The following is a 15,486-nucleotide window of genomic DNA, read 5'->3' on the forward strand; positions in this document are numbered from 1 at the left end:
AGATGGAGAGCCATCCCTGTCCCCCACTCATTGTACTTGTAAAATGAAAGCCTCCCAAGTGGTGGGGGAGAAGAATACTGCCACTTAGAGTTCCCACTTGAGTCTTAAAAGGCAACAAAAATACACTCCACACCCCTCCACCCTCCCTCTTATCTGAGCACCTCCTGGATGACGGGTCATCCCTGCACCCTGTCCACTGCCCTGGGTCAGAAGCAGTGTCGCAAGACACAGCACATCCACAGCAAGGCCGCTTCATTAAATCGGCGAACCCCCCTCTCCGTCCCCCCATTGCATAAAAGGAGAGGATGGGGAGAAATCCCTTCAGGCTGCGTCAAATTTTGCTCACACATACTACCTCAACCCCCCCCCCCCGCCCATTCCACCTCATGCAATCACAACATTATCCATATACAACCATTCTCCATTCACCCCTATCTTCTGTCCTCTCCCATCCTTCCTCAACAGACATTCCCCTCTTCCCCAAAGCCCCCTTCACCCCATCCATCCACCTCATCCTAGGATGTCCCCTCATGTTCACTCCCTTCACATCTGCCTTCCATACCTCTTTTACTAGTCTTTCTTCACTCATTCTTTCCATGTGTCCAAACCATCCTAAAAAAAAAAAAAAAAAAAAAAAAAAGGCAAAGGCATAAGAGGGTCTGGGAGTTTTCCAACCAGAACCTTAAGGTTTGGGTCTTTTAATGTGCATAGATGTGGTACAAATGAGAGTAAAAGGGAAGAGATAGGCAGTGTGTTTATGAGAATATGGATGTGTTGGCATTGAATGAAACCAAGTTGAAAGAAAGGGGCTAGTTTGAGTTTGGAAGTGTAGTTGGGAGGGTGTCAGGAGTGAAGAGAGGATGGAGAGAAAGGGTGGCTATACTAGTAAGTGAAGAGATAGGTAAACGTGCAGTGGTTTCTTCAAGGATAATGTGGATGAAGGTGAAACTGGGAAAGGAGATGTTGGATTTTGTAAGTGCATATGGGCTTGGGATTGAGAAGAGTGTAGAGGAAAGGGAGGCTTTATGGATAGATGTAAATGAATGCATAGATGGTTTAGGGAGAAATGTCAATGTAGTGGTATTTGGAGATCTTAATGCTAGGGTAGGAAATGAATCAATAGATGGAGTTGTTGGGAAGTGTGGAGTTCCAGTAAAAAATTGTAATGGAGAGATGATGGTGAAGATGTGTCTATAGAGTTGATAGCAAATACAGTGTCTAGGAAGAAAGTCAAGCATAGGCACACATGGAAGAGGGTGGTGGATGGAAGGGTGGTAGATAGGGCTTTAATGGGTTATCAGGGTGTTCAGGATAAATTTGACCCTTTTTTTGGAAAGGAAAGAAAAACATCATATCTTGGCCAAAATTTGATGTATTCTCAAAATTCAAAGTGGATCTCTTAGAGGATCTTTGACCAAATACAGCTCTCTCAAAGAAGGTGCACTGAGTCTCCACCACGACACTAAGTGGGACCTGAACCTGCAGCATGCGACCTTCATGGTGTCCTTCAAGAGATGACTGAACACTAATTTGATCCTGGCACTCAGCTCATCCTTGGTGTTGCAGGCAGTAGGATTGATGTCTTTTTCAACTGTGCCCCACACATAATTGTCCATAGGGTTGCAATCAGGCAAGTTGGGTTTCTAGATGTTGGGACTGGTGAAGTAGTAGAAGTTCTCAGACAGCCACTTCTGGGTTTTCCCAGATGTGTGACACAGAGCTGAGTCCTGCTGCCACACATATGGTCTTCCTGCAGCCACCCTCTTCATCCAGCACTTGACAACAGTGGACAGCAACTCAATATAGCCATCTGAAGTGAGTCTGAGTCACTCTTCAAAGATGTGGGGTGGTATGACATGGCCTTCACTGGAAACACCCCCAAAGACCATCACAGTTTGAGGGAACTTGGTCTTCATGAAGCATGGGACTTTGTGCAGACGGAGAGGGGGGGTCGCCGATTTAATGAAGTGGCCTTGCTGTGGATGTGCTGTGTCTTGCGACACTACTTCTGACCCAGGGCAGTGGACAAGGTGCAGGGATGACCCGTCATCCAGGAGGTGCTCAGATAAGAGGGAGGGTGGAGGGGTGTGGAGTGTATTCAGGGATGGAATGGGTGGAAGTGATTTTATGCCTTTCCCTTTTTGGCTACCTCCCTTGTAAGGGGGAAAAAGCCTTGGCATATGTATGTAGGCTAGCCACCTGTTGTTCTGCGCATTGTGCAAATGGTCCAAATAATGAACCTTGATGTCAGAAAATCACATGGCCCAGATGTATAGATGAACTAATGGACAAAATATATAAGATGATAGATTGCTTACTCAAAGAAGGAAAGGTATCAGAAGACTAGAAAAATGACAATATCATATCAATATATAAAGGCGGAACAAGGAAGACCTAACAAACTATATACTGGTCTCCCTTACAAGTACAATAGCCAAAATTTGTGAGAAAGGTATCAAAAGTAGATGGAGTAAACATCTGGAGGAGAACAATATGCTAAACCTGAGACAATTCGGATTTAGACATGGAAGGTCATGTGCCACAAATCTGATCTGCTTCTGTTCAAAGTTAATAGATATAATGCAAGAAAGGGATGGATGGGCAGACTGTGCTTTCCTGGACTTACAAAAGGCATTTTGGACACATGGAAAGAATGAGTGAAAAAAGACTAGTAAAAGAGGTATGGAAGGCAGATGTGGAGGGAGTGAAAATGAGGGGACGTCCTACGATGAGGTGGATGGATGGGGTGAAGGGGGCTTTGGGGAAGAGAGGAATGTCTGTTGAGGAAGGACGGGAGAGGACAGAAGACAGGGGTGAATGGAGAATGGTTGTATATGGATGATGGGATTGCATGAGGTGGAATGGGCAGGGGGATGGGGGGTGAGGTAGTATGTGTGAGCAAAATTTGACGCAGCCCGAAGGGATTTCTCCCCGTCCTCTCCTTTTATGCAATGGGGGGACAGAGAGGGGGGTTCGCCGATTTAATGAAGCGGCCTTGCTGTGGATGTGCTGTGTCTTGCGACACTGCTTCTGACCCAGGGCAGTGGACAAGGTGCAGGGACGACCCGTCATCCAGGAGGTGCTCAGATGGGAGGGAGGGTGGAGGGGTGTGGAGTGTATTCAGGGATGGAATTCGTGGAAGTGATTTTATGCCTTTCCCTTTTTGTCTACCTCCCTTGTAAGGGGGAAAAAGCCTTGGTATATGTATGTATGTATGTATGTATGTACAAAAGGCATTTGATAAAATACCACACAAAAAATTAAGAAAACTTGAAACAACAGAAAGTATATAAGGAAAACTATTGAAATGGATGGAAGATTTCTTGTATGGAAGAAAAATGAGAGTGGTGCTCAGAGATGTAAGTAAAAATTCTATTTTGGAAGAAATAATAAGTGGAGTCCCACAGGGCTCAGCACTGGCCCCAATGATGTTTCCTTTATATGTAAATGACATGGATGATGATGTAGAATGTTACATGAACTTCTTTGCAGATGATGCAAAACTACTAAAGAAAGTGTGTTCAGTGCAACGCTGGTTGTTACGCCTCAAGGATGGTAGGGGGAGCAGCATTGCACTGTGCAAAGAGACATACCACCTAATACCCTAGGGTTTTCCTGCTGAATTTGTTTGGCAAATTTATGAGGAGGCTTGTCTATCTCACGCTTAATAACTTTTAAAGTGCATTGTGTGAGTTTCCTGGGTCTGCCACAGCCCTAATAATACAGGGTAGGTAGTGACACCCTCCACCCCCACCATCAAGTGGAGTTCCTCAGGGTTCCGTTCTTGGGCTACTTCTATTCATAGTATATATAGATGACAAACTTACTCGAATTCTACAACACAGTTATCTCGAATTATGACAAAAGAAACAATATAGATTTAATATATGTAGACTTTGCAAAAGCTTTTGATACTGTCCCACACGAAAGACTACTTACCAAATTAGCTTTACACGGAATAAGCGGTAGCCTATTAGGTTGGAGTAGTAATTGGTTGAATGGTCGAAAACAGAGAGTTGTTTTAATTGGAAAAACTTCTAGATGGAAAAATGTTACAAGTGGAGTTCCTCAGGGTTCTGTTCTTGGGCCACTTCTATTCATAGTATATACAGGAGTCCCTCAAATAACGCGGGGGTTAGGTTCCTGAAATTACCGCGTATGACCAAATCCGCGTATGCTGACTTTCCATATTAAATACCGAGAACCGTATGTATGTGTACGTGTGTGTGTGCGTGTGTATGTGTGTGTGTGTGTGTGCACGTGTATGTGGTGTATGTATGTGGCGTTTGTGGCGTATGTATGTGTTTGTGCGTATATACATGTGTCTACGTGTGCGTGTCTACACGTGTGTAAGCGTGTATATGTCTGTTTTTGATCTCCCAAACCACCACCGCCAGTAACAAGAACCTCATAAAAGAAATTAAGACACGACAAGCTCAGTCATTATCAGACTTATTAGTTGTGTTCCAAATGAAAGAAACATTACACTTCAACAGGTTAGGGTGGTAAAATTGTTTGTGATGTTGCCACGTGTGTGTGTATGCGTGCCTGACTCGGCGCGAATTTTAAAACGGTTCTCTACATTTGAGATGGTTTTGAAATAAAATCTGCGTATGATTGAATCCGTGTTATTCGAATCTGCGTTATTTGAGGGACCCCTGTATAAATAATATAGACCATAGACTAAAATCTACGGTTTCCAAATTTGCTGATGATACAAAACTGTGCGGAGTGGCAAATGATCACTCAAACCAATTAGATATTCAAGAAGATTTAGATAAATTACAGCAATGGTCTGAAAAGTGGCTAATGAAATTTAACACAAATAAATGCAAGGTAATGCACATAGGTAAAAATAACAGTAAGTACGATTACAAGTTATTTGGAAATTCGTTAACAAAAGTGGATAGTGAAAAAGATCTCGGCGTAATTATCAGTAACAACCTCAAATCATCCAAGCAGTGTATTTCAGCCCCTGAGAAAGCAAATAAGATTCTAGGACTGATTGCACGATCTTTTGATTTCAAAAGCCAATCACTCATTAACAAGCTATATAAATCGTTAGTTCGTCCACATTTGGAATATGCTGTTTCCGTATGGTCACCGAATCTCATTAAAGACATTGACAGACTGGAAAAAGTACAACGGCGAGCCACAAAACTGATTCCAAATATCAAAAATAAATCATACGAAAATCGACTAAAACATATGAATCTGTTTTCCCTAAAAAAGCGTAGACTCAGAGGTGACTTGATACAGGTCTTTAAGATTTTAACCCCTTCCATACGGTGCCGCCTACGTAGGCGTCATGAGGAGCAAGTGGATTCGCAACGCTGCCATATCGGCGTCTTGATTATATTTATTGTAGTTGCCCCTGTGTTTTTACATTCTCCCAAATGTGCCCTGAATCCCATTCTCTGTGGTTTTCAAAATTCGCGGGTGAAAGAGAGAACGATCGATATAAGCGGTGACTATATTTTATGATGCGAGTATTATTACGACACGTAGTACGGCTGGCATTGGCTGCTGCCCGCGAGATTTAAGTCCCGTAGTGAAGTGGTTAAAGGGAATTGACAACATCAAAAGTGACAAAATTTTCACATTGAATGAGAATCAGACAAGAAACAATGGTCTCAAACTGTCCGGAAATAGATTCAATTTGGAAGTAGGTAGAAACAACTTTGCCAACCGTATAGTTAATGAATGGAATAAACTTCCTGCACAGGTAGTGCAATGTAGTTCAGTTCGAAGCTTTAAGAATCATTTAGATAAACACCTAAGCAAGATGCTGTAATGATTATAATTTATTTTGTATTATTTGTTTTTGTTTTGTTATCATTTGTCTGTCTGATTTTCATTTATTAGTTATATGTCAATTTATTATTATTTACTATTTACCTGTTTGTTTATTATTTAATGTGTGCATTTGTGCCAAAAGTTTTTCATATAATTATGTAATTCACACAGTTTACAATGCAACATATATGTAAACATGTATAGTGTTGTTGTTTAGAGGAATTAATCTGTGGAACAAGACTATAAAGATAAAATAATACATACATACATATACCAAGGCTTTTTCCCCCTTACAAGGGAGGTAGCCAAAAAGGAAAAGGCATAAAATCATTCCCACCCATTCCATCCCTGAATACACTCCACACCCCGCCACCCTCCCTCTTATCTTAGCACCTCCTGGATGATGGGTCATCCCTACACCTTGTCCACTGCCCTGGGTCAGAAGCAGTGTCGCAAGACACAGCACATCCACAGCAAGGCCGCTTCATTAAATCGGTGACCCCTCCTCTCTGTCCCCCCATGCATAAAAGGAGAAGACGGGGAGAAATCCCTTCAGGCTGCATCAAAATTTGCTCACACATACTACCTCACCCCCCATCCCCCTGCCCATTCCACCTCGTGCATCACAACATCATCCATATACAACCCTTCTCCATTCACCCCTATCTTCTGTCCTCCCATCCTTCCTCAACAGACATTCCCCTCTTCCCCAAAGCCCCCTTCACCCCATCCATCCACCTCATCCTAGGACGTCCCCTCATGTTTATTCCCTCCACATCTGCCTTCCATACCTCTTTTACTAGTCTTTCTTCACTCATTCTTTCCATGTGTCCAAACCATCCTAATACTCTTTCATCAACCCTATCTCCCAACTCCCTTTCCACCCCCGTCCTTCTCCTCACCTCCTCATTTCTCACTCTATCTAGCCTAGTAACCCCCATCATATAAAATAATAGTATATGATAGTTTGCCATTTCCCCTCCACACAGAAAGTCTTGCAGACACCCTCTTTGCTACATGATACTCCTGTCTTACTGAGAAAGTACAAATGAGCTTTTCCTGCAACTCATTAGGGGAAAGAGTATGTCCTATAATAATTTTTTGAATGGTACATTTAATTTTCATTTCTTGTTTACAGCTGTGGAGGTGCTCGCATTTGCTACATCTTTCATGAGACCTTTGGCCGTACACTTGACAGTATCCATCCCCTTGCGGGTCTTACACAAATGGATATCTTGACAGCCATAAGGAATGCAACTGGACCCAGACCTGCTCTCTTTGTTCCAGAGGTAATAATTTATGATTGATTGAGGATTCGGTTTAACATTGTGAATTCTCCCCTAACAGGAGGCTAGGACAGTGCTCCTCACAGAGGACTTTGTAGCATGGGATTTAATGAACTATGCACTTAGTCCAACTTGCTGGTGCGGCTTTGTTTACATTGTGAGACCACCCCCAACCCACAGAATGGAAGGAATTAAGGGCTAAACTGCTACAAGAACCTCTTGCCACCCCTGTGGGTGGCACAGATCTCTAGGAGCAGTTTTGGTTACCTGGGGCCAGTACCACAACCCTTACCCAAAAATACATCTCTAGCGATCATCCCTCCTCTCTTATTAGCCAGATGGGTGTGGAGAATGTGAGGATGGAATGGGTGGGAGTGGTTTTTATGCCTTTGTTTTTTGGCTACATTCCTTGTAAGGGAGAAAAAGCCTTATGTATACTGTATGCTACATTTCTCTTTAATATATGTGTATATGCCAGATCCAGCATATGTGTACATGTATTCTAATTTTCCCCCCATGCAGGTTTCCTTTGAGCTGTTAGTGAAAAGACAAATCAGAAGGCTTGAGGAACCTTCATTACGATGTATTGAGTTGGTTCATGAAGAGATGCAGAGGATCATCCAATTTTGTGGCACTGAGGTATGGATATTTTCCATTGAATTTGGAAAGTAGTAATAGTATGATTTTTTTTTTTTTTTTTCCTTTATATATATATATATATATATATATATATATATATATATATATATATATATATATATGAGGGATTGAGGAAGTTAGTGACAGAGTTTGAGAAGGTGTGTGAAAGACGGAAGCTGAAGATAAATGTGGGCAAAAGTAAGGTGATGAGATGTACAAGGGGAGAGAGTGACAGTAGGCTGGAAGTGAGCATTAAGGGTGAGAAACTGGAGGAAGTGGATAGTTTCAGATACTTTAGTGCGAATGTGACAGGAAAGGGAGGAGTGGGGGTGGAGGTAGAATGTAGATTAAGAGAAGTGAGTAAATGCCTTGGTGGATTAAAAAGTGTAATGAGAAATAGACATATGGGAATGGATGCTAAGAGGAGGTTATATGAAGAAGTGATTGTGCCAACAGCAATGTATGGGGCAGAAACATGGAACATTATAGAGGAAGAGAGAAGGAGTTTGAGTGTGTTTGAGATGAAATGTCTGAGAAGTTTCATGGTGGTTACTAGGCTGGATAGAGTGAGAAATGAGGAGGTGAGGAAGAGAACAGGGGTGGAAAGGGAGCTGGGAGATAGGGTTGATGAAAGAGTATTGGGATGGTTTGGACACATGGAAAGAATGAGTGAAGAAAGATTAGTAAAAGAAGTGTGGAAGGAGTGAATATGAGGGGGCATCCTAGGATGAGATGGATGGATGGGGTGAAAGGGGCTTTACAAAAGAGAGGAATGTCTGTAGAGGAAGGATGGGAGAGGACAGAAGATAGGGGTGAATGGAGAAGGGTTGTGTATAGATGATGCTGTGATGCATGAGGGGGAGTGGGTGGGGGATGGGGGGTGAGGAAGTATGTATGAGAAAAAATTTGATGCAGCCCGAAGGGATTCCTCCCTTCTCCTTCTCTGCATAAGGGGATGGAGAAGGGGGGTCGCCGAATTTATGAAGCGGCCTTGCTGTGGATGTGCTGTGTCTTGCGACACTGCTTCTGACCCAGGGCATTGGACAGGATGCAGGGATGACCCGTCATCCAGGAGGTGCTAAGATGGGAGGGAGGGAGGGGAGTGGAATATATGGGAAATGAAATGGGTGAGAGTGATTTTTATGCCTTTTCCTTTTTGGCTGCCCCCCATGTAAGGGGGGAAAAGCCTTTGGTATATGTATGTATATATATATATATACATATACATATACATATGTATAAAGTACATGATTGGGAACAGAGACTTTAGTTCCTGAACAGTTTTGCCTTAAGGTTTCTTCAGAGGAATTTACAGAATCTGAATGTATCATTATTTATTGGGATGTTGTTTTGGTTCACAGAGGGATGTGGGGTTGAGATTCTGCATGTTGATTGGTCCATTGGTTATGTTAGGTCTGGTGTGTGTCGGGCAGATTGGTCCATTGGTTATGTTAGGTCTGGTGTGTGTCGGGCAGATGGAGCTGCTCTCTGATTGGTCATATAGTGGCATTGCAGTTTGTGTGTTATCAGTTGTACCAAGGTATATTTTGCAGCATGTTTTGTGATTTTAACCTCTCTTCTGTTGATTGTTTTTGATGTATATTGCTTCTATTGTTTTTGTTTGTATTCTGTTTAACAATTATATTACATGAAGACCTAAGCATAACAAAAAAAAAAAAACACTAGAAATGTAGTATAATGGAGGTTGGAAAAAAGTAAAAATAGAATATCAAGAAACTATAAAATTGGTGAAGAAGAAGTCAAAAAAGTGAACTCGGAAAGAGACCTTGGAATAATAATCAGCAAAGACATGAAACTGGACAAACATATTAATAAAATAGTGAGAAACCTTCAACCTATTAAGGTCAATGAAAGTGGTATTTGACTACTTGGATGAGGAAATGATAAAGAAAATATTAGTTACACTGATAAGACCAAAACTGGAGTATGCAGCAACACTATGGACACCCAGTACTAAAAAGAATATGAATACAGGACATTTCCCGATTTTGCAGGGATGACCCTGTCATCCAGGGGGTGCCAAGATAAGAGGGTGGAGGGGAGTGAAGTATGTACGAGATGGAATGGGTGGGAGTGGTTTCTATGCCTTTTTCTTTTGGCTACCTCCCGTGAAATGGGGAAAAAATCCTTTGGTATATGTATGTATGTAGAAAGAATACAAAGAGCAACAACAAAGTTGGCACCAACTCTCCAAATTAACATACGAACAAAGATTGTCCAAATTGGAACTACCAACTCTGGAACAAAGAAGAGAAAGAGGAGGTCTGATGACTATTTATAGAATCATGAAAGGAATGGAAATCTTAGATAGGAAGGATCTATTAAAATGGGACAATAGAAAAACAAAGAGGACACGAAAAGAAATTGAAAAAAGATAACTATAGAAGGTATCTGAAAAAAAGAAAGCTTCCCACATAGAATACTAGATACCTGGAATAATTTAGATAAACAGTGTGTGCAAACACTATTCAAGATTTTAAGAAAAAACTTGATGCTGACAGATGCAAAGACAGGTCACCACGAGCATAACTCCCTTCCCATATAATACAACTAGGTAGATAAATACATCAACACAAATGATTACATCAACAAAAGAACAGGTGATACAAAAATTGCAAAAAAATACCTTGGGACAACAGATCACACAGAAACAATTAAGTCACTATACAACCAATCAGAGAACAGCTCCATCTAACCGGCACATGCCAGATCCATCATAACGAACAGACCAATGAATATGTTGAACCCTAGTATTCCTCCATGAACTACAACAACTTCCAGATACATGCTGGCATTGGCTGATTTTCAAATTGAGCATGAAAAAAGTACTCAGCAGTTAAATATATCTGCACCTGCAACCACTGTCAGCACAAGATCAGGGAGATGTATAGGCCTACAGTAAGAGAGCTGACAGGGTAAGTTTGTAAATTTAGCATGTTCTTTCCCTCTCATTCATGTTTTTCATGCATATCATGAAAGATATAGGCCATACCCATAATTATTATGCATGTATATACCATCTTAGATACCTTGTGAATGTCATGAAACTTAGAAAATATAGTTTATGAGAGAAACAGCGCATTAACTGCCAAAATTTGATTCAAAATGGGAAACACTATGTTGCCATTTCTCCCCACTGCATTCTGCAATGTTACAAGGTCATGAAAGGGTGTATGGGTGGCTCTTAAGTCAATCCATAACAGTAAAAATAAGTAGTGAACAGTGGGACGCTTGTAGCTCGTCAAAATTATATATAACTGGGTTTCCAAAGGCTCCAATCACTGCACACGATTGTCATGTCTTGTAACAATGTATGTAAACCATGCAGGTCACCCAGTTAATGGAAATATTTAATAACTTTGTAAACATTGGCTTTGTGTCTATATTTTGGAGGGAGGTAAACATTCTGTCTCCAAAAAGGGTACAAATTGTCTATGCACAACTACAGGCCAATCAGTTTGATGTCAATTATAGTTACATACATATACCAAGGCCTTTTCCCCCTTCCAAGGGAGGTAGCCAAAAAGGGAAAGGCATAAAAACACTCCCACCCATTTCATCCCTAAATACACTCCACACCACCTCCCACCCTTCCTCTCATCTGAGCACCTCCTGGATGACGGGTCATCGCTGCACCCTGCCCACCGCCCTGGGTCAGAAGTAGTGTTGCAAGACACAGTACATCCATAGCAAGGCCGCTTCATTTAATCGGCGACCCCCCCTCTCCGTCCCCCTTTGCATATAAGGCGAGGACGGGGAGAAATCCCTTCGGGCTGCGTCAAAAATTACTCACACATACTACCCCACCCCCCATCCCCCCGCCCATTCCTCCTCATGCAGTCACAACATCATCCATATACAACCATTCTCCACTCACCTCTGTCTTCCGTCCCCTCCCTTCCTTCCTCAACAGACATTCCCCTCTTCCCCAAAGCCCCCTTCACCTTAACTATAATTGATGAAATAATCAATTATAGTTAAGGTGCTTAAATCAATACAGTAATGGCTAATAGAATCAGAGATCATGTGTAACTAATCTTTTTACACTAATATCTATAAGGTGTCAGGTAACAATAAGAGTTATGATGTTATTTACCTTGACATTAGCAAAGTATTTGACAAGGTACCCCACCAGAGACTACTTAAATAAAGTCCAAGCCCATGGGATAGAAGGAAAAGTGAATGGATCAGTGACAGAAAACAGTGGGTCACATAAATGTTATCAAATCCAAATTGGGGAGTGTTACCAGTGGAGTTCCTCAGGGCTCAGTTTTGGGTCCCTTATTGTTATGTATATAAACAACTTGGACAATGAGATTAGTAGTAATATTAGTAAGTTTGCATACAATACTATAATAGGATGCCAAATTAGGTCAGGAGAAGATGCCAAGATACTGCAGGAAGATCTTAAAATGTTCACATGGTGAAATGACAGAAGGACTTCAATATCTTAAAGTGCAGTGTGTTAAATGTAAGTTTACATAACCCAGAAAGCAGATATACCTTAGGTAATGCCTTTTTAGAGAACACTGAGTGCAAAAGAGACTTAGGAGTGCTGGTGAGTCCTGACCTTAAATCCAGGAAACAATGCATTAGTGCCAGAAATAGAGCTAACAGAGCATTAGGTTTCATTGCTAGGACTGTTACAAATAAAAGTGTAGACTAGTTATCAAACTCTGTCAGGTGTTAGACCCACCTTTGACTATGTAGTACATTTTTTATTTCCATCCTATGAAATGGATATCAATTCAGTAGAATCAGTATAGAGAATGACCAAAATGATACATGGGTTTAGAAATTTACTTTACAAGGCCATGCTTAGGCACCTTAGTTTATACACTCTAGAAAGACACAGAGTACAAGGTGATCTAATTGAGGTGTTGAAGCTAATCAAGGGCTTTAACAAAGGGGATGTGGACAAGGTCATCATATTAAGACAACAGGGCATGATGCACAATAATTTGTTTGAATTGGAGAAATTAAGATTTAAGAAGGAAATAGGCAAGAAGTAGTTTACCAATAGAGTGGTCAACAAATGGAATAGACTTAGTAACCATGTAGTGAGTGCTGAAACTATCAGTTGTTTTAAGAAAAGGTTGGACAACTTTATGGATGGGGATGACAGGTGGTAATGGACATGGAACTGCCTAGTGTAGGCCTTATGGTCTCTTGCAGTCTCCTTCATTCTTGTGTTCTTAATTTGTTAGGAAACAGCTGCTATGGCAACTGTCAGTGTTAAATTAATGTTGTTGATGCTCAAGCTAGTCAAATGTTACAGTGTTAGATTAATGCTGTTAACACTGTATGGAGTAAGGTACCATACTATCTTTTTATTGAAACCCATGCATAGAAATCAGCACTGTATAATAATCCATTTTTGTGTTCTAGTTCTAAGAGACATTTTACTTCTGGGGCAAAATTTTCTCAAATATTCAATAGATTCAAACTTGTTTGACCTGTGGAGTATTTGAGTTCCGTTGAAATACTATATTTGTTTATTTGTTTTCTATTTAATTGATAAATTTATATATTAATTTTTTGCAAGGTGGTTCCTTGATGTTTTCCAATTTCAGTGTATATACTATATTCCTTTAGGTACAACAGGAAATGTTGCGTTTCCCCAAACTTCATGAGAAGATTGTTGATGTTGTGACACAACTCTTGAGAAGGAGATTACCTCCTACAAACTGTATGGTGAGTAAAGACTGAAATAAACAGCTCTTGTAAGACCCATCGTATTTGTGGACAGTTTTATTTTGTGGAAGTGAATAATTGTGATTACTTAACATATTCTTTACTGATAGTGCTATGAGAATGGAGAAAAGAAGGAGGTGAGCCAGCTGTTGTTTGTGGACAACACTGTGCTTGTGGCAGGATCGGAGGAGGGATTGAGGAAGTTGGTGACAGAGTTTGGGAGAGTGTGTGATAGAAGAAAGCTGAAGATAAATGTGGGTAAAAGTAAGGTGATGAGATGTACAAGGGGTGAAAATGGCAGTAGACTGGAAGTGAGCATTAAGGGAGAGCGACTGGAGGAAGTGGATAGTTTTAGATACTCGGGTGCAAATGTGGCAGGAAAAGGTGGAGTGGAGGTGGAGATAGAATGTAGATTGAGAGAGGCGAGTAAATGTGATTACTTAACATATTCTTTACTGATAGTACTATGAGAATGGAGAAAAGTGGGAGGTGAGCCAGCTGTTGTTTGTGGATGACACTGTGCTTGTGGCAGGATTGGAGGAGGGATTGAGGAAGTTGGTGACAGAGTTTGGGAGAGTGTGTGATAGAAGAAAGCTGAAGATAAATGTGGGTAAAAGTAAGGTGATGAGATGTACAAGGGGTGAAAGTGGCAGCAGACTGGAAGTGAGCATTAAGGGAGAGCGACTGGAGGAAGTGGATAGTTTTAGATACTTGGGTGCAAATGTGGCAGGAAAAGGTGGAGTGGAGGTGGAGATAGAATGTAGATTGAGAGAAGTGAGTAAATGCCTTGGTGGATTAAAAAATGTAATGAGGAATAGACATTTGGGAATGGATGCTAAGAGGAGACTGTATGGAGTGATTGTGCCAACAGCACTGTATGGGGCAGAAACATGGAACATAAGAGAGGAAGAGAGAAGTTTGAATGTGTTTGAGATGAGGTATCTGAGAAGTATGATGGGGGTTACTAGGCTAGATAGAGTGAGAAATGAGGAGGTGAGGAGGAGAACAGGGGTGGTAAGGGAGTTGGGAGATAGGGTTGATGAAAGAGTATTAAGATGGTTTGGACACATGGAAAGATTGAGTGAAGAAAGACTAGTAAAAGAGGTATGGAAGGCAGATGTGGAGGGAGTGAATAAGAGGGGACGTCCTAGGATGAGATGGATGGATGGGGTGAAGGGGGCTTTGGGGAAGAGGGGAATGTCTGTTGAGGAAGGACAGGAGAGGACAAAAGACAGGGGTGAATGGAGAATGGTTGTATATGGATGATGTGATGCATGAGGTGGAATGGGTGTTGGGATGGGGGGTGAGGTAGTATGTGTGAGCAAAATTTGACGCAGCTCGAGGGGATTTCTCCCCGTCTTTTCCTTTTATGCATGGGGGGATGGAGAGGGGGGGGGGTCGCCGATTTAATGAAGTGGCCTTGCTTGCTGTGGATGTGCTGTGTCTTGTGACACTGCTTCTGACCCAGGGCAGTGGACAAGGTGCAGGGATAAGAGGGAGGGTAGAGGGGAATGGAGTGTATTCAGGGGTGGAATGGTTGGGAATGATTTAATGCCTTTTTATTTTTGGCTACCTCCCTTGTAAGGGGGAAAAAGCCTTGGTATGTATGCTATGAGAATGGTGGCCTATTTATCTATATACTGTGGGCTTCATCTTTATAAGGGAGGTAGCTAGCCACTCCCACCCATTACAATCCCATTCACCACCCATTGATTACCCCTCATCTTAGCTCCTTATGGATGAAGGATCAACCCTGTCTCATTCCCACTGCCTGGTCAGAAACAATACTGCAAGACCTAGTACATCCACAGCAGGGCCACTTCATTTACATAGCAACCCTCCCTCCTCATCTCCTCATGTAGAAAATAGAGAAGATCAGGGGGAAATCACTTAGGTCTGCATCAAAATATCATCCCTACTCAACCATTCTTCACTCACATGTATCCCCTGCCTTCTCCCATCCTTGTTCAACAAACATTCCCTTCTTGCTCAAAGACCATGAAGTGTACTTAAGAGGAAGACCAAGGATGAGGTGGATAGGTGGGCTTGA

The 15,486-nt window shown here is 41.7% G+C and overlaps 1 protein-coding gene across 4 annotated transcripts in view; it reads left to right on the top strand.

Annotated features, from left to right (window-relative positions):
* Drp1 (dynamin related protein 1) overlaps positions 1–15,486 on the top strand; it is an 83,115-nt gene that overhangs the window by 42,333 nt on the left and 25,296 nt on the right. For all 4 annotated transcript variants that reach the window (XM_076176593.1, XM_076176595.1, XM_076176594.1 and 1 more), the window contains exons 8-10: positions 6,935–7,085; positions 7,605–7,721; positions 13,338–13,436. In XM_076176593.1, coding sequence (XP_076032708.1) covers positions 6,935–7,085; positions 7,605–7,721; positions 13,338–13,436 — 367 coding nt within the window. The remainder of the gene's footprint in view (positions 1–6,934; positions 7,086–7,604; positions 7,722–13,337; positions 13,437–15,486) is intronic.

Source organism: Oratosquilla oratoria, chromosome 39 (genome assembly GCF_046742065.1).
Source record: "Oratosquilla oratoria isolate Oo_2021 chromosome 39, ASM4674206v1, whole genome shotgun sequence".
Classification (NCBI taxonomy): Eukaryota; Metazoa; Arthropoda; class Malacostraca; order Stomatopoda; family Squillidae; genus Oratosquilla; species Oratosquilla oratoria.